Here is a 20,162-nt window from a genome sequence, read left to right as displayed (position 1 = left end):
AGAGGCTAAGACTGTACCAAGAAATTACAAGTAATATACCTTTCTGATCTCCTTGGTAACGATGCCAATGATAGTGTTCCTTAACCTGTTGCCAGTGGTCAAGCGTGATCTAACCAAGTTGATGCTGCAAATATAATAATACAGTTAAACTGTAATCACAAACTTTGGATTTCAAATAATGAAAAAATAATCAAGTTTTTATACAAACCATAAAAAACCTTTAAATGTAAGGACTGGTTAACTACCAGAATGCTGAAGATGTACATATTTTTTTTTTTTTGTTTTATACAAAATAAAACAAAACATCATTACATTAATTTAAAAACTAAATAAAACAAGAATCTGTCAAGATATATCAAATGGCAAAATACTTTACGAAATAATGTGTAATGAAAAATAATATATTAAAAGCCTATAAAATTTTTTTACAACAGACCAGCTAGAGCACAATAATAAAAACATTTTCCAAATTAAGGAATATCAAAGGATGCACCTTTCCAGAAGACCATCTTCTGTAACCATAATAAAATCCACTAAAATTTAGCATTATATCCTCTATACTTCAACCAGCTTATAATTACCATTCATGACCCTACTGTCTGACAGAAAACAGCTGCTCAATTCATGGAGGCGGGCATTCAAGCGGCAAACATTCAACAGTCGGTGGGACTGAAGCAATCGTCATAGAAATGCTGATTTCATCCACCCATCACGTAACTATGGATCAACTGTGTATGGCCCACAACAGCAATGCTATAGAATAAAGCCCCTTTCCTTAATACCAACCCATATTTCTGGGCTCCAGCTCGTGTCGCTGCGCGAAATATCCTTTAATCTATTATTTCTAGGGTATAAATAATAACACATACCAGAGAATAAATAAATAAAGAAAAAAGGTCAGTATAACTGACTCGCTCACCTCCAAGAGGGTGTCGGTATGAACACTATGGCGAGTGAGACCACTACCACGAGCCAAATGCCAATAGAATTCTCCCACTACAAAATCCCTCCAAGAGGAGAGCCGACCCACAGAGTGGGCAGCAAGTACTACTACTACTCCATCCCATGCTGCCGACTGCTGCGCCTCTGGTGGTCATCCTTTTCAGTTAGCGCACACGATCACACGTGCCTTTTTCTCTCGGTGTTTTTTGTGCCCTTTCGTTGGATTTATTTACCATGGAGCGTGCAGCCATCGCAGCAGCTAAGTTAAGTACTCAGTATTTATTGTTAGTTGGTTTTTTCCGGCCTGAGCCGTATTTGCCGTTTTTTAGGTATAAATACGAACTCTAGGTCGGAAGCATGGCAGGCATGGTTCTGCCTCGTGGTGGGTTCGTTCTTGGTCACCCATACCCAGAACACCCCCTTCCTTATGTACGCTCTATTTTATTATCCGCTTTGTTTAGGGTACGGTCTACACGGTTTTGGTCATGCATGCATGTCTTTTACCTTATGTAGGCTCCTTCTATCCAGACCTTAGCCACGGCTCTTAGTATCGGCCTCGGCTAGCTTTGAGTGGTAGACTTGCCTTCGGGTTAGTCGTACACTCCTGGATTTTTTCTCCTACTAAGTTTGTTTTCTTTCTTTCATTATTATTATTCATTTGTTTTATTTATGATATTTGTTAGGTTAGTAGGCGTCTGGATTACTTTAGCCTAGGTCATGGCCATTGGGCCTACATGCTACCGGCTCATCAGTTCGGTTGCTTCCCCATGCATCTCTCTGATCATTGGTTTCGGTCCATTGGTTGCCCTTATGCTACCGCTCATCAGTTCGCTTCCCGATAGTTGCTTACCCGATAGCATCTCTCTGATCAGTTGGTTTGTTCTAGGCTTAGTTGTTTTTGTTTTGTTCGTACCGCCTCGTGGGCCTACATGATCACGAGGCAGCCAGACGCCTGTCCAGTCACCTTCCCCCCTCCTTGCTCTCCATAGAGTCGGGGGGGGTGGGTTGGTCTACCCATGCTCGCTCCGCTACCCGAGCCTGCTCCCTCTCCCCCCCCAGGCGGAGGGGGTAGAGGGACGGGACAGACCCAGCTGGACTCGACCTCTCCGGCTTCTCGGTCCGGCCGGATGGTAAGGTGGGGGGGGACTGGCCTTTCCCCCCTCCTTTGCTACCCCGTCGCTCCGTTGCTAGCTTGAGTCTGTATGTCCTCGTCGCTCTTTCCCACCTTACTAGGGCTCCTTTACCAACCGGAGTCCTGGCATCCAGCGGGAAAAGGAAAGGTGCTAGTCCACCCAGCAGAGTGGACCGGAACATACAGTTGGTCCCCTTTCTAACCTCTCCGTCTCGCTGAGTTACAACACTCCGCCACGCACTGGATTTAGTCCGGTACGTTCGAGCTTTGGAGGTTTAAGTTTTGTTACGTTAAAACTATTAAGTTTATCTTAAGTTACTTTAAACCATCCCCCCTCCCTTACCTGTCCCCACCAGGATCTCTCTCCGGGGTTATAGCCTATTCAGGCGTTTAAGGGAGGGGTTATGCCCAAATTTTTCCGAGCTCCGGCATGCAACGGAGTTTCTTCTGTCCTTTTAGCCTGTAAGTGATAGTCTTTAAGATACTCATGTGTCTTTTCACTTACAGACCACCAACTGTGAGCATCCGGGATGCGCCGCCACACTTCAGGACCCTTGTGGACACGAAGTTTCCGCCGGTCCCATGCTCCATGCGCGACTCCGCACGGGGGACATCCAGGTCTGGTACCACGAAACGTGTACCATCTGTTACGATCTGGTGAGCCAGCTCTTAGACGGGGTACAAGTATTCCAACTCCGGTACTGGTTCTCTTTTTGTTTTAGTGCTTAAGTTTTACATCAATTACTAACTTAAGTAAAATTCAAGGGATCTTATAGCCCCTATAATTTTAAGTTAAGCTTTAAGTTGATTTTAGTTTTAAGTTATTCTTAAATCTAATCAATACCCTCTCTTCCAGGCTCCGGCTGTGAGGGATACCGCATTGGCAACCCTGCGGGCCGGGGTGGTCGGCGGTTTCGGGAAGAACGCCGCCAAGGGTATGCCCTACATCCTTGAGAAGAGGTTGGCGGTACTAATCTTCCCCGGAGGCAAGGCGACAGGCTACGTCGACCATCAGCAGAGGCGGGCCCGACTATCGCCTTCATCCAGCAACAGCTGGCTGCCTCGTTGTCGGACCAAGGCCAGGACATCTCCTCGGAAGTCGCGACGCTTGATATTAATGTGGAACCTATGTAGGTGTAGACGACCTGTTGGTCGAGGTAAGTTCGTTGGACACCCAAGGGATAGACCCTTGGGTTGCAACTGGTTCTTCTACTCCTGCAACTCTCCATCCTTCCAAGGCTATACGGGTAATGAACTTTTTATACTTCTCCTGACGCTTCAGTTAGACCTAAGGTCAAAGGTCAAAAGCGGTGAAAAACCTTGACGAAGACGTCGTCGTCGTCTAAGAAGACAGCTTCGGCGTCATCCTCCTCTCGTAAGTCTCCGACTAGGAACCTCGGAGCAGAGAGATCTAAAGCTTCTGGGTCCGGCTCTAAGTCCTCGAGGAGTAGATCCTCCAGGGAGAGATCTCGCACTCCAGCGGAGTCGTCAGTCTCACTACCCTTGGTTCCAGTTCGAGCCACCCTTCCACCTCCGCTGCAGCTCCGGCTTTGGACTCCAACGCTGGTCTGTTACAACAAGTGGGAGATCTGGTTGGGTCTCTGAAAAATAGCATGGAACAAATGATCTCTCGTTGTCTGATAGAATTACTTCTCAGGACAACATCATAGCGGACTGAGCCAAGCTCCTCTGACTTCTCCTCCACCTTTCAGCACAGGTGGAGCTCAACTTTCCCCCCCGTATGACTCTCTACCCTCCGTTCTCAATGAACAACCCGTGGAGAGTAGCGTCATACGCCCCCTTTCCAAGACGGACTAATCTCTATCCCGGAATGTGGAAACTCGGAGGATTGAGGACTTCGAGTTTTCTACCCGGAAGACCTTCAGCCCCCGTTTATATAGGCTACGCCAGGCTCACAGCCGCAGCCATGACTCGGGATTGATAAAAGTTCCAAAGGAGACAGTCCTCTATTCACGTGACCAGCTCAAAGAGAATGGCTCAGGTGCCTATGAGGACATGGATTGTTCCAACACAAAGAAAATCCAACCCTTTAAAAGTCCGTTTTACGATCTTTACAATGGAAGAGAGTACTCCGCTCCCTTTCCTGACAAAGATCGCGACGACTACTATTCCAGCAGCCCAGAAGGGGGACTCCATGCCTCAACTGAAGGAAGCAGATCCTACATCTCCGTTGCTTCCTTCAGCCGGTGAATTATGGGAAGATTTACCTAACACCTTCTCAGCTGGCAAACTCAAACCAGACTGTGCTATGAGCAGTTTGGTGAGAAGCTACCTAGGCTTCCAGATAGCCTTATTCAGGCGGAATTTGATGCCAAATCGCGATTAGCCAGGTCTATTAATTCCATGGCTATGACGAGGTGGCTACCATTGCCTATGGGTCGGAACCGCTCTTCAAGCTTTTTACCAAATCTCTGACTCAAACGGTGCAGTCTGACATGTTTTGAGTTCGCCACTGCTAGGACGAATTGTAGAAACATGTCCTACAGAGCAACAATTCGGCACGAGCCGAATAAGTTGCTCATGTCAAGCATCTGGGGAGCAGACCTCTTCCCAGAAGCGATGGTTAAGGAGTTCAGTCAGAGGCTACAAGATTGAACCAGACCCTTAAAGACCGTTGGGGTTCTTACGGCCAAGAGACGACAGGACCAAGCCGGTAAGGGTAAGGCTCAAAGGAAACCTAGACGTTTCCAGCCCTACCAGAAGAAGCAGCCACGCTTCTCTCAGCAAGTTCCGGCTGCTCTTTAGTGCAAACAGCCCAACCTTCCACCCTCAAAGGCTCAGTCGCAGCCGATTTATGTTATCTCTCCTCAGCCTCAGCCCTCCACCTCTTATGCCCTCTCTCCGGCCTACAACCAGGTCTTCGAGGGTCAAGCCTCACAGAAGTAGACCGCTCGGGTAAGGGAGGCAGAGGTAAGCGTTCCTTTCGTGGGAGAGGATCGGGAGGTCCCTTTAATAGGGGAAAAACACTTCAGAGGAGGCCGAGGAGGCTACCAGAACCAATGAGGAAATTCAGGTAGGAGGGAGGCTGTTTTCACTTTCGCCACGGTGGAACTTCAGCAAGTGGGCTCAGAGCATTGTCTCAAAAAGGCCTGGGTTGGAGCTGGTTAGCGAACCCACCTCCATCCAGACCTTTCCGTCAACTTCCTTCCAAGGAATTGACAGAGTACGCGGAGGATCCTCCTTAGAAAGGAGCTATAGCGAGTACAAAAGATTAAAATTTCAAGGTCGCTTGTTCAGCGTGCCAAAGAAAGGCTCACAAAAAAGAAGGGTAATCTTAGACTTTGTCCCGCTTTACTTAGCCATTCGCTGCGACAAGTTCAAGATGCTCACGATCTCGCAGGTGCGGACCTTACTTCCCCGTGGGGCCGTCACCACCTCTATCGATCTTACAGACGCTTACTATCATATTCCCTATTGCAAGACACTTCCGTCCGTATCTGGGCTTCAAGATAGGAGACCAGACATTCTTCCTTCAAGGTAGTTCCTTTCGGGCTCAACGTAGCACCCAGGGTGTTCACGAAGCTGGCGGAAGTGGTAGTGCAACAACTCAGGTCGCAAGGGATTATGGTAGTAGCGTATCTCGACGATTGGTTGATCTGGGCTTCAACAGTCGAGGAATGCAACAAAGCAACACTGAAAGTGATTCAGTTCCTGGAATATCTAGGCCTTCAAGATAAACAGGACCAAGTCAAGACTCACTCCAGAGTCAAACTTTCAGTGGCTGGGCATTCATGGAATCTATCCTCCCATACTCTGTCGATTCCATCAACCAAGAGGAAGGAAATAGCGAAGTCAGTCAAGCAATTTCTAAGTCACAAACTGGCGTCAAGAAGGACTCAGGAAAGGATCCTGGGTTCGCTCAGTTTGCATCAGTGACGAACATCCTAATGAAAGCCAAACTGAAAAAGAAACGACCTGACCAGAATCTGGCGCTAACACGAGCAAATGTCAGGTCAGGGACAAATTATCCAATCAGTTCCCTCTGATTCTAAAGAATCGACTCCGGCCCGTGGGCGAAAACGAAAGTCAAGAACTTGTCGGTGTCAGTGCCCCTTCAGTTCCTCCACAGGGATCACCATCCACACAGACGCGTCTTTAAGCGGTTTGGGGAGGATATTCCCAGTTCAGCAAAAGGTTCAAGGAACGTGGTACCTCAGTTCCGTCAGTTCCATATAAACGTAACTGGAAGCAATGGCAGTGTTCTTGACTCTAAAAGGTTACGTCCGCCAAGGTACTCCCACATAAAGCTAGTCCTGGACAGCGCAGTGGTAGTACATTGTATAAACAGAGGAGGCTCCAAGTCACGTCATCTAAATCATGTCATAGTAGCCATCTTCTCCCTGGCAGACAAGTTCAGTTGGCATCTCTCCTCCACTCATATAGCTGGAGTGAGAAACGTCATAGCAGATGCTCTATCCCGATCAGTGCCCCTAGAGTCGGAATGGGTCACTGGACAACAGTGTCGTTCAATGGATCCTTCAGAGAGTTCCAGGTCTACAGGTGGATCTCTTCGCATCCAAGCGAACCCACAAACTCCGTGTTATGTGGCCCCCAACCTGGACCCTCCTGGCCTATGCCACGGACGCCCTGGCTCTAGACTGGAACAACTGGGAAGAAGATTTAACGTCTTTCCTCCAGTGAATCTTCTCATGAAAGTGTTAAACAAACTCAGGACATTCAAGGGTCAAGCGGCTCTAGTAGCCCCAGACTGGCCGAAGAGCAATTGGTATCCCTAATTCTGGAACTGGGTCTTCGTCCTCTTCGGATCCCCAATCCCAGGCTCTCCCAGTCGTACAAACGAAGACTGTGTTCGCTTCCTCAGGGATTCTCAAACCCTAACTTTTTTTTATGGATTTCATGAAGTTTGCAGCGAAAAGGGATCGAATATTGACCCTCAGAATATTCTCTTCTTGGAATCCGATAAAAGGGATTCAACTTTGAGACAGTATGATGCTGCTGTCAAAAGTTAGCATCTTCCCTGAGAGAATCAGATATTAGAATCATGACAATTAATTCAGCTATATCCTTTTTCAGATCCCTATTTGAAAAAGGTTTGTTTAGCAGCTAGCACGATTACGACAAACAAGTCAGCCTTGAAAAAGATATTTCAATTTGGATTCAACATAGACTTGACGGATTCTACTTCTCGTCTATTCCCAAGGCATGTGCTAGACTTAGACCTTCTGTAAGGCCTACGTCAGTATCAGGTTCTTAAACGATGTTCTAAAACTGGCTTCAGAAACCGATAATGACACATGCTCGTTTATAATGCTCTTAAGAAAAACTCTATTTTATTAAGCTTGGCTTCAGGAGCTTAGAATTTCAGAACTGTCGGCTTTATCCAGAGATCCGATCATATTCAGTTCCTTCCCACAGGGGAAGTACTACTTTCTCCGGAACGTAGCTTTATAGCAAAAAAAAAATGAAGATCCTTTGATGAGGTGGGAACCATGGAAGGTACTACCCCCTTCCACAAGATGTATCTCTTTGCCCAGTTTTCAGCCTTACGAGCCTTTCTGTCCAGGACCTCCTCATCCTCATCGGGTCCTCTCTTTAAGAGAGAAAAAGGTGGCACTTTATCTATTAAAGGCATCAGGCAACAAATCCTGTACTTCATTAAACAAGCCAATCCTGACTCTTTCCCGAAAGCACATGATGTCAGGGCCAGTAGCCACCTCAATTAACTATTTCCAACATATGAACTTCGATGAGTTGAAAAAAGTATACTGGATGGAAATCGCCGACAGTGTTCAAACGTCATTACCTAAAGTCCTTGGAAGCTCTGAAATTTTCAGCAGTAGCAGCGGGTCAACATAGTTTCCCCTGACTCTAACTAATCTTTAGTAGAAGATCCAGTCCTCCTTTCTACCTGCCTCACCCAACAGTCGTCTATTCCTGCCTTGTTCATTTACAGTCACCTTGTGTCTTAGCTGCTTTTTATGATGATGTGGTGGAGGGTGTCCCTTATTTTTTTGCTAGGGACATCACCAATTGATTACGGATATTGATCTCATGGATGTCATCCCCTTATTTTATGCTAGGGGATACATCTTAATTGTAATGGTTACGGGTTTTGTATATTAAGTCATATACATTCCTTTATATATTATTGTTGAGTGTTTTGTTCATCTTATTATATTAATTGCTCTGGAATTTTGATACATAGCTTTACACAGATACCATTTTGATACATATAAGCCATATTACCTCTGTATATATGTAAATTACCTTAAGTTAAGAAATATTATTTTAGAAATTAAGTGTAATTTAAGCATATTTCTATTTTGTATCACTGTGTATATGTATCCTTATTAGCAATTATATTCTTTTACTTTTATTTTATCTTTTATTTGAGACCTATTTTATTTTATTGATTTTGTTTACAATCTGTGCTATTATCTGGTACGATTTTCGCGGCAGCGACACGAGCTGAGCCCCAGAAAAAGGGATTTTGACGTAAGGAAAAATCTATTTCTGGGCGATTGGCTCGTGTCGCCAGCGAAATCCCGCCCCTACCCATCCCTTCGCCCAAGATTGTCTGCTAACTTCAGGATGGCACCAGAGGCGCAGCAGTCGGCAGCATGGGATGGAGTAGTAGTAGTACTTGCTGCCCAACCCCTCTGTGGGTCGGCTCTCCTCTGGAGGGATTTTGTAGTGGGAGAATTCTATTGGCATTTGGCTCGTGGTAGTGGTCTCACTCGCCATAGTGTTCATACCGACACCCTCTTGGAGGGTGAGCGAGTCAGTTATACTGACCTTTTTCTTGATTTATTTATTCTCTGGTATGTGTTAGTACATTTACCCTAGAAATAATAGATTAAAGGATATTTTGCTGGCGACACGAGCCAATCGCCCAGAAATAGATTTTTCCTTACGTCAAAATCCCTTTTCTAAGATAGTATGTCAGGAGCAATTTCTTTCACTTGTTGGGACCTACTACACACCAATATCCTGCCACAAACTCTTGTTATGAATTTTAAAATCCAAAAAAAATAAAATACAATACGTAACAACACATCATCACGGAGGAGATTTACTGATGCCAACTCAACTAGCTAATCTACCTTCAGTTTCCATTTAGTTTACAGAGGTAGCAGCCCAACAAAATTAAATTTAGCTTCTTTGACAATTGTGTAAAAAATAATCACCACAAAATTTTCAATACTAACAGATGATCAACACTGAAAAATTTACTGGAACTGCAAAGATCCCTTAGAGCTGCAAAGATCCCTTAGAGTTGCAAACAATTGTGAATTTCACATCTGGGAAGTTGGTAATATGTTCTAATATTGACAAAATGCTGTATATCATTTACAACATTAATTTGTGCTCCTCTATGCCAAGACCTTCACTATAAACTTCATGCCCAACACAACACTGAATTTAAACCAACTGGCAACTGGTAAAATTCAGCACGGTATTTACATGTTCCAATGCACACTGTGAAAAGATACCTCTTCCTCAGATATGACATTTTTAATACCTCTTCCTCAGATATGACATTTTTAAAGTACATAATTTGTATTTTTCCTAACATACAAACCTGAGGTCTTTACATATGGGATTAACTTTCATGGAGCTGGACATCCAGCTGTTGAAAGGTTTGCAAGGTGGTTATGGTAATAGCTATTGATGTTAGGGGTGGATGCACTGCCCTCCAAGTCTGTACCCATTCAATTCTACACAGTTTATCTCTTGGGCTAGGTAGAGAATGTTACGGATGTTTAAGAGGTAGGCCCTTTACATCAAGACCTCAGGTTTTTTTATGTTCAGAAAAATACAAATCACTAAAAACTTGTCATTTTGTTCCTACACAAATACAAACCCTCAGTCTTTATGTATGGGATTTACTTTTGGAGGGACAATTGAGTATATCTCTGAACTGACTGGTAGTTTGGCTCACCTGCATACTCTCTTCCTGGTCATGAAAGAGCAAAGGAAGGAGACCATAACTGATCTATTGAACAAAAGAGATGTTCAATTGCCAGACTTCCGGGCATTTTGAATTAAAGGAATGATGAAATTCAAAAGGTGTTTTCCCAACATCAATAAACAGACTAAGAACTAGAGATAATCAAAAAGAAAATTGAAAAGACAAAGCCTACATAATATAAATTTGAAAGTAACTTTTCCTAGATATCAAACTACAGCTACAATTAATTTTTTCTTCAGCCGCATGGGGACAGTGGAGCAGAGAAGTCAATTTAATTATATAAGACTGGTTTTTACACCTATGAAAAATAATTAGTTTAAAATTTATTTGTTCCAATGGAAATGCATAGCTTTACCTCTTCTACATGAGACTTACCACTTACAGCAGGGTAGTTCCTGCAACTGACTGGAGTTGAATATCAAGAACTACCATGCTACCAGCTGCCTTGCAAGTAGGGGATGTCCTGACCCTTGTGGCCTCCTACTGGTCTGATGAAATGGTTGACCATAGTAGTAGACCCCTTGCCTAAAGTACCCTGCATTACAGGAGGGTACTCTTGTAAGGAAGGTCTTTTGATAAGCCATGAAATCTAAAAGACTTTGTGTCAGAAAAGTTTAATTTTGACGATTACCAAGTAACAGATTCAGAATAAGCTCTGCCACAACCCACACCTGGTTCCCTTTAATAAAAGAGGGAAGACTGAGGAAGATACATCCTAGTAACTAGAACTGGATGCCAGATGTGTACTTGCCTGCATCTTGACCAACTCCAGTGTGTACTTTGGCCTGGTTGCTGCTCTTGAAAGAGAGGCAAGAAAGGAAGTAGAGCCCAGTCATTACATTCACATCTTCAGACTTGCACTAAGCTTTCGGTACTCGGATGAGATACTGTCGCGTCCAAAACAGAGCTTGGGTGCTTATATAGCCTATTGAGCAGCAACTACAGGTCCTATGGAGGTATCCAGAATGGTAGATAAAAGGAAAGGAGACATCCACCCCAACCACTGTGGGCTCTTTGAGCAAGAGGGGAGGCCAACCTCCATCCCTAAAGGAGCAACAGGCATGCTTGATCACCTCACAAAGCCAGCAAGGGAGTTACTCGACAACCCCCTCTTTTACTTACCTGTACTAAAGAAAAGTCTTTCTACACTCTGTCCTCTGTGCTTAACAGAGCACACTGGGCCAAGAAGCATCTCATCCAGGTCAACATCAATGAAGTCTCAGGAGGAGAGGATCAAGAAACTCTTTGATTCCTCATATTAGCACAAAGGTCCTGAGTTTTTGTAACAAACCGAGGAACAAAAGAGAATGAGATAGATCTCATCCCTAAAAGTACTGAAGATAGGACAGAGCTAAAAGGAAAAATAAACTTGATGGTGAGATCTCTGTCCAAGGCCAAAGCTAAAAGAAAAAAATCATCTTGATGGTGAGGTCTCTGCCCATAGCATGTGACAACAGGTACAAAAGGAACACATCATTAACACTGATTACTAACTCCTTCAGCTTAAAAACCTACAACAAGGCTCAGCCTTTTCACTACAGATTAAAAGGAGCCTGTCACAATGAAGGCAGATGAAGTCTGATCTACTAATATGCTCCAACCAGGGAGATACCCCTTTTATGACACAAATTACAGGAGATTGCCCAGTCTCCATGATACACATTCACCAAGGAGTGATGGATATACCCAGACATCTTCCTCGCAGCCATCTCTCTCTTTCAGATATGCTGGATGACCTCCACACATGAATGCAAATAAGGAACAACCTGGTGGTGCCTACAAACATGTACCTGACACAGGAGGGTGAGCCATGAGGGTAGTTCTCTTGGCACCTTAATGAGTAAGACTAGCATACTGGAGTATCGCTCAGCTTGTAGCCAACAAGGAGTTACCAGAGTTATCAAAGATTCAGTTGATCATCTTGCGGAGAGGGTTGAAAGGTGGGAAACATACTAGTCAAGGTTGTCCAAGGGCATTGGAGGGATTGACGAACAAACAACTGGTAGCTTACTGTTTTATTCAATTAAGAATAGATCAAGCATTGGGGACCACATAACTTGAACAGAGCCTCACTCCTACATGAAGATTTAAGAGACCACTCCATCCCTACTATCTAATCATGATGACTAAGCAATCTGCCATATTGATCTGCCTGCCTGGAATGTACCTGGTAGTCTACTCAAAGGTTTGGAGAACTAACCACTTGTGCAACTGTACTGGCAACTGGCACTGGGTCTGAGGCACCATTCCCCACTGTTAGTTGACACAGACTTCAGTAGCTCTGTTGTCACTCCAGAACACCACTGAGTGACCTCTCAATTGGTCATGAAATACCAACAAAACTATATCCACACTATGTGCTTGTATCTCCAGACCACTGTGATATGGAGACAACACAAGTCCTTTGGCCACACACCTTAATCTCTCCTGAGGCACAAGCTTCTCCTATGATGACATGATTTTGGACCACCCAACTTGTTAATCCTGCTCACACAGGAACTGCACCACAACCAACCTCAGCTTGCTCACACAAAAGTCTATTGGGAAGGCTTTCCCTGCTGCTGAGTTAAAGAGCATGAGCATGTCCAAGTACTTTGCCTACTGCTTGGGAATGAGTGGATTTCTCCCAGTTCACCACAACTTCAAATCATGACAAAAAACAAAAATCAGATCTTTGTCTCACCTGACACACCTCATAGGTATTGCAATGGTTTGTCTTTCTATAGGAACAATTATGTATGTAACAATCTGAAAAAAAGTAAGAGCACACATTATGTTTCCTCTTAAAACTGTATGACTAATGTGTTGAGGAATTTTCTTTCTATCTTCAAATACTTTTCAATAAAACTATACATTACACTAATGTTATACATTATTTCTATAATCATCAATATCTTCTATAGGGAACAATCTAGTAAAAACAGCTCTTTAATAAACTCTGCAAGGATCCAAGATCGCACCTCTTAAACTGTACCTTTGATATTTTAAAGAATGCCTTACTAGAAAACCCTACTATTTATATGTGTAAGATTCTAATTATCACATTTTCATTAACCATCAGAACATTAATGCAATTCCTGATACTTCCCAAAAGTTCTTAATTCTTACAAATCTAACTTTCCTGGTCTTTTCTGTTCTCATGAATATATGGTTTGCTCAACATGCTAAACAGACATCCATTTCCATATTGAATTTCTTGATTATATTCTTTTCTTCAGGGATGTTCGCTGTAACGGATGTTCGCTGTAACAGGTTTAACATTGGAATATTTCCACTATTACATTACTTTGCTATAAGGCCCAACAAAATGATAACAGACTTAAATTCATTTAAGTATCAACAAAGTTGTCACATTTTTAGGAAACATAAGCTTATGTCAAGAATTGATATCCATCAGCCTATTACTATATATTCAAAAGATCAACAATCTGTCCTTTTGGGTAGAATACTTTTAACCTGGAAAATTTAAACCCAAAAATCTGAAATAAGGCAAATAACCTTTGAAATTCAACTTACTTTTTAACAGTGGATACAGGTATACGGATGGTTGAGCCAGGCAACAAAACACCATCTGAAACAATCACCAACGGTAGCTTCTTCGGTAGAGTCACACTATGTTGAATCATTCTGTCTGTAACTTCCTAAACACCAGCTGATGTTCTGTGATAAGGCTTCTGGAATTGAAGAAAAATAGTAAATAGTACCTGCACTAGTACTGTATGTCAGTTAGCAGCACACCTATGGAGTTCGATATGTATAAAATAGCAACTTTACTAAAAATTCCAGATTCAAGATATGTAATTTGCATTTTTCATTGGTATACAAACCTGAAATCTTTATTTGGATCTCCTTTGGCAACAGCTTGTCTGATCAATGTACCTTAGTAACATGCCAGTTAACTAGCAGCAGCAGAGTGAGTGGAGGATACATCCTCTTACTCAACTATCACCATAATTTTCCTTTGGCAACAGAAACGGTTCAATAAAAATATAATTATATATTTTTTGTAATTTGTATTTTTCTTAAAAATACAAACCAGAGCCTTTTACAAAGGAGTGGGCTACTCTTCAGCATGACTTGAGTGGCTGTTGAACTTAGTAACAAGTGGTGCTTCTGGGGGTTGAGCAAGTGAATACTCGTCACTCTCCCTACTTCACTACCAGTCTCTTCCATTAAGAAAATCAAACTGTATGAACCCTGGGACTTGCATGCTACAACTTCTATGGCACCCTTCTCCATCACTTCCACCTATGCTGACAGGGCCATCTGCAAACTTTAAAGACAGAAGTGGAACTTGTTCCACATATCCAAGAGGGGAGGACAAACAGTCTTGAACAGATGCCCATGCCTTTTCCATACGACTGCTATGACCCACAGCTCCGTTCCCTGCTCCTGCCACATAGGCAAATGGCAAGCTAGTCCCTACTTATGGTACTGGAGGAGGGGGACCGCCACCCTTTAGCAACCTCCTCCCTTCTTCCCATTTCCTATCTTCTTTGCACTGCCAGAGGGAGAGCTACGCATGGAGGGCCTTGCCAAATTCACCATTTAGCCAAAGCTGCCTTTAAACATGACTTTAAGTAACTACAGAATAGGTGCCCATTCTCCTCCGGGCTTATGGACATAAGGCATGAACAAACCTGAGCTTTCTGTATGTACACAATTGTTTCACAAGAGTATTCATGAGGCTTTAGAGAGCATTCTTTCACAAAGTTTTGAATCAAATGTAACAAGCCTCTGGAAAGAAAGAACTCGGGATATAATGGAACATCTTGCATAATCCCCATTTGGAGAATTGCTGGATGAAGCATTGACCAATGAAGATTGTACTACACAATGATTCAACAATATAATATTTTTAAAGAAGTCAGAATAGTAGTGCATGAGACAAAATTTTTAAAGAAATCAGAAGAGGAGGGCAGGGGAAAACAGGCAAGTTTTGGATTGATTACATGGACAAGGTTCCTGTTTTCACTTCCAGAGGGCAACTATAGAGAGCAACTTTGTATGTATACTTACCAAGTAACTACAGAATCGGTGCCCATTCTCCTCCACGCTAATGGACATAAGGCATGAACAAACTCAGCTTTCTGTATGTACACAATTGTTTGAGGCATTGCCCACAAAATTTTTAATTCAAACTGTTGAATAAGTGGAACTTACAGATATGTAATTATGTACTTGGTAAGTATGTTAAAAAATTTATGATAAAATAAATTTTTTTTTTACATACTTACCAAGTACGTAATTACATATCTCTGAGTTCCACTTATACAACAGTTTGAATTAAAAATTTTGTGGGCAATGCCTCAAACAATTGTGTACATACAGAAAGCTGAATTTGTTCATGCCTTATGTCCATTAGCGTGGAGGAGAATGGGCACCGACTCTGTAGTTACTTGGTAAGTATACATACAAAGTTGCTCTCTATAGTTGCCCTCTGGAAGTGCAAAACAGGAACCTCGTCCATGTAATCAATCCAAAACTTGCCCGTTTTCCCATGCACTCCTCTTCTGATTTCTTTAAAAATATTGTCCCATGCACTATTATTCTGACTTCTTTAAAAATATTATACATATTGTTGAATCATTGCAGTACAATCTTCATTGGCCAATGCTTCATCCAGCAATTCTCCAAATGGGGATTATGCAAGATGTTCCATTATATCCGAGTTCTTTCTTTCCAGAGGCTTGTTACATTTGTGATTCAAAAACTTTGCAAAGAATGCTCTCTAAAGCCTCATGAGAACTTTTGTGAACACTCATAATTGATAAATTCTCTGCAATATGACAATTTGTCCAAAATTGCATTTTTCCTAACTATACAAACCTGAGGTCCTTTACAATAGGAAGGTACTAGTGGCAGCTGGATAGGTCGTAAGCTTTCGAACAAGGGGTTCGGTAGTTAACTGCTTGTCCGACAAGGCGCGCTGCGCGCGACTGGGAGGTAAACAAATCACTTTTGCTTTTAAGGCCCAAGAAGCAAAAACTGCAGAGTGAGGGGTGGCATGAGGTGGGGCTATGTGTATAAAAAGGACCTCAGGTTTGTATAGTTAGGAAAAATGCAATTTTGGACAAATTGTCATTTGTTCCGACACGGCATACAAACCTTCGGTCCTTTTACAATAGGAAGACTCACTTCTTGGTGGGAGGAATCTGAGTCTTTTGTGAACAGACTGGTGTTCGCCCAACCTTGGAAGTCTCCCTGGTCGTAAGAGCGAGGGAGGGATCCAAGCCTCTGTCCGATTGATCGGGGTGTGCACCGCAGGATCAATGGTCAGACCTCTGGACCGAGTACTAAGAGAGAGGCAAGCGGTATCTCTTCGTACCAGCAATGTAAGAACTTGTTCCTGTACAGGAGCAAATATAAAGTCATGGGTTTGACTCTTGTAGGCATCCACTTCCCCCCCCTTGTAGGAGGAAGTGGTGGATATTCTGCTCCTATCCCTAGTGAAAGGGATAGGATGGGGCTCTGTCATATAGCTCACCTGCATCTCGTCCTCATCCAGCGTAGTGACGACTGTGGCCCTCTGCCCCACAGGTAGAGGAGGGAGGAAAAGACGAGGAAGAGGGAGCCAGTCACTCACTCATTCACACATCCATCCACACAGTCACACCAGGCTCGATGCTGTTTCAGCCTGCGAGGGTCTGGGTTAGCTACACAACTTGTTGAGGCAGCCACCACGGGTCCAAGGAAAAAGGTACCAAGGACCTGTGGGCAATATCCCGAAGGTAGAAGGACGTAAAGGTAGTCTGGTTAGACCAGACCCTGCCTTCAGGACCTGCGCCACGAGAAGTTCTTACGAAACGCCAACGAGGGGCCAATACTTCTGACTTCGTGAGCTCTCGGACGGGACGTACGGATGTCCGTCACTACCATCAGCCTCATACGCCCTCCTGATGACCTCACGCAGCCAGAATGAAAGAGTGTTCTTGGATCTTCTTTCTTGGTACCCCGGTGCTAACGAAGAGGCGTCGACACTCAGGGCCTGAGGTGTCGAGTTTTCTTTCAGATAGCGCCGTAGCGCCCTCACAGGAACAAAGCAGCATCTCATCCGCATCATTATCGGTGAAGTCCATTAGGGAGGGAATCGTGAATGACTCGAACCTGTCGTCAGGGATCGACGGTTTCTGAAGTCTTCGCAACGAAGTTCGGGACGAAATCGAGCGTCACGATCCCCATCCCCTGGAGTGTCGTACATCATAGGAAAGACCATGAAGTTCCCCTACTCTCTTCGCCGATGCCAGGGCCAGCAAGAAGAGGGTCTTGAGGGTCAGATCCCTGTTCTGACGACTCTCGGAGTGGCTCGAACGGCGTTCGAGTCAAACTCCTAAGGACGAGAGTCACATCCACGCAGGGGGCCTGAGTTCCCTGGGTGGGCAAGACCTTTCGAAGCTCCTCATAAGCAAGGAGATCTCGAACGAGTTCGAGATGTCCAATCCCCTCAGTTTCAGGACGAGCGCCAAGGCGGCTCTGTATCCTTTGACTGTGGGGACTGAGAGGAGCTTCTCTCGGCGAAGAAGAAAACGAGGAAATCCGCTACCTGCTGAAGAGTGGCTCTGAGAGGAGATAGACCCCGTCTACGACACCAACCACAGAAGACGGCCCACTTCCCCTGGTACACAGCTGCAGAGGACTGACGGACGTTTCCAGCCATCTCTGTTGCTGCGCTACGAGAAAAGCCTCTCGTTCGCAAGAGATGGTGGATAACAGCAGCGTGAAGACGTAGGGACTGACTGCTCGGTGGTACCGCTCGACGTGTGGCTGGGCCGAGAAGGTTGTGCCAAGGGGGAATCTCTCTCGGTTTCTCCTGCGAGAAGAGCCAGCAGGTCCGGATACCAAATGGCCTGTGGCCATTTGGGAGCCACAGGATCATTCTGAGATTCGGGCGGGGTGACCAGTGCTCGACTGATCACTTGCGAATCAGGCTGAACGTGGGAAAGGCATAGACGAAGAGGTTGTCCCACGGGTGTTGTTGAAGAGCGTCTGCAGCTGCCCATGGGTCCGGCACGGACCGAGAAGAACACCTGGAGCTTCCTGTTGTGCCGGGTGGCGAACAGATCCACGACTGGTCGCCCCCACAGGTCGAAGAGCCTTTCCGCCACGTCCTGGTGTAGAGACCATTCGGTCCCTATCACCTGATCCCGACGGCTGAGCGTGTCTGCTACTACATTCCTCTTCCCTGGAAATGTAGCGTGCCGACAGCTCTATTGAGTGTGCCTCGGCCCACTCGTGCACCTGCCGAGTCAACTGGTACAACGGAGAGACACTAGGCCCCCTGTTTGTTGACGTAGGCCACTACCGTGGTGTTGTCGCACATCAACACCACTGAGTGTCCATCAAGCGGTCCTGGAACTCTTGGAGAGCGAGGAACGCTGCCTTGAGTTCCAGTACATTGATGTGAAGGTGCTTGTCGTTCTCGTCACACTCCTGAAGTCAGCAACTCTCTCCAGGTGTGCGCCCCATCCCTCGGTCGATGCGTCTGAGAACAGCTGCATGTCCGGGGTGAGTGCGCAGAGGCACTCCTCTTAAGAGGTTCCTGTCGTACCAGCCACCAGGCTAGGTCCTGCCTCACCTCCTGTGTCAGTGACACTGGAAAGCTTGGGGGTTATCCGTCGCCTGTGAAAAACCAACTCTCCTTTAGTCTCCACTGAAGAGACCGCAGGTGAAGACGCCCGTGAGGGACTAACTTCTCGAGTGACGACGAGGTGTCCGATCACGACTTGCCATCGCTGAGCTACCTGTTCCTGCCGAGACAGGAACTGGTTGGCTGCCTCCCTGAATCTGCTGATCCGCGAGTCTGCGGGGGAAGACTCGCCCTGCTATACCGTGTCGATCAGCATACCCAGGTACTTCATCCTCTGCTTGGGCTCGAGATCGGACTTTTCGAAGTTCACAACGATCCCCAGATCGCGACAGAACTCGAGCAGTCGATCCCTGTCCTGTAGCAACTGCGAGCGGAGCTCGCCAGGACTAACCAATCGTCGAGATACCTCATCGACGTATCCCGTTGCGAATGGGCCCAAGCAGACACCAGAGTGAACACTCGCGTGAACACCTGTGGGGCGCGGGGGGTTGAGAGACCGAAGCAAAGTGCCCTGAACTGGTACACCGACCCGTCGAGGATGAAGCGGAGGTACTTTCTGGAGGACTGATGAATGGTATTTGGAAATACGCATCCTTCAAGTCCACCGAAAGCATGAAATCGTTCTCCCTGATGGAGTCGAGCACTGAGCGTGCCGTCTCCATCGTGAACCGGGTCTGGCGAACAAACCGGTTCAGAGGAGAGAGATCTATCACCGGGCGCCAGCCTCCCGTAGACTTTCCACCAGGAAGAGTCGACTGTAAAAAAAAAGCCCGGTGACTGATCCGTGACGATTTCTACAGCTCTTCTTGCTCAGCATGGTCTTGATCTCCTGTCTCAATGCTACGTCCTTCGATGACCCACTGGACGTTACGACTGCTGTTGGACCGGGTTGGAGGTGAGGGGTGGCCGGAGATTCGAAGAAGGGTAATAGATATCCCTCCCCCCGAAGGAACATCTACAATCCAGGTCTCGGCGCCGTAGCGCTGCCAAGTTGCCCAATGGCTGGCCAGGCACCCCCCCACTTCCGGCAGCAGGTGAGGGGAACGCCGTCCCTAGCGTTTCCCCCTTTCTTCGACTTCTTCCCAGAGCCTCCACGGGAGGAGGAGGGCTGGGAGGAGGGCGTGGTTACGGACATCCCCTTGGTAGAAGTCGAAGAAGACAGAGTCTTTCCCTGGGGCTTCGACGCAGCTACCGTCTTAGCCACCGAGGAAGCGCTAGCCGAGCTCTTAGACTTGGCCGCAGTCCGAGGCTGCCAGAAGCCTTTCGAGACTGCCTGGTGAACCAGACAGTCACTGTCGTCAGTGCGCCGTCTGTCCACCGCAGCGTCCACCATCTCTCCTGGGAAGAGAGACGTGGAACTCCGTAAAGGTCCGTTGCGAAGTCCCAACGCCGCTTCACGCCCGGCCGCCCTGGAAAACCCGAGTCAGGACAGCGTCCCTTCGTCGGAGAACCAGGTTGGCCCACAGGTTCACCGTCTGGTGGGCAAGGAGGAGATGGCTCTTCCTCCAGACTGGCAAAGTCTCCTAAAGGCCGAGTCATCTTCGGGA

General features: G+C 45.6%; 2 protein-coding genes across 2 annotated transcripts in view; both read right to left on the bottom strand.

The window, feature by feature from the left end:
- Nucleotides 1-20,162, bottom strand: part of LOC135211783 (lon protease homolog 2, peroxisomal-like) — a 118,069-nt gene that overhangs the window by 12,124 nt on the left and 85,783 nt on the right. The window contains exons 2-3 of the mRNA XM_064244995.1: nt 13,545-13,702; nt 40-124 (exon numbers count right to left, since the gene is read on the bottom strand). Of these exons, the coding sequence (XP_064101065.1) occupies nt 40-124; nt 13,545-13,654 (195 nt within the window). The 5' untranslated portion in view covers nt 13,655-13,702. The remainder of the gene's footprint in view (nt 1-39; nt 125-13,544; nt 13,703-20,162) is intronic.
- The window catches only part of LOC135212072 (lon protease homolog 2, peroxisomal-like), a 249,420-nt gene that overhangs the window by 143,704 nt on the left and 85,554 nt on the right, over nt 1-20,162 (bottom strand).

Source organism: Macrobrachium nipponense, chromosome 40 (assembly GCF_015104395.2).
Source record: "Macrobrachium nipponense isolate FS-2020 chromosome 40, ASM1510439v2, whole genome shotgun sequence".
Taxonomy (NCBI): domain Eukaryota; kingdom Metazoa; phylum Arthropoda; class Malacostraca; order Decapoda; family Palaemonidae; genus Macrobrachium; species Macrobrachium nipponense.
Note: the sequence above shows the minus strand (reverse complement) of the source record. Positions and strands in the feature narration are given on the sequence as shown.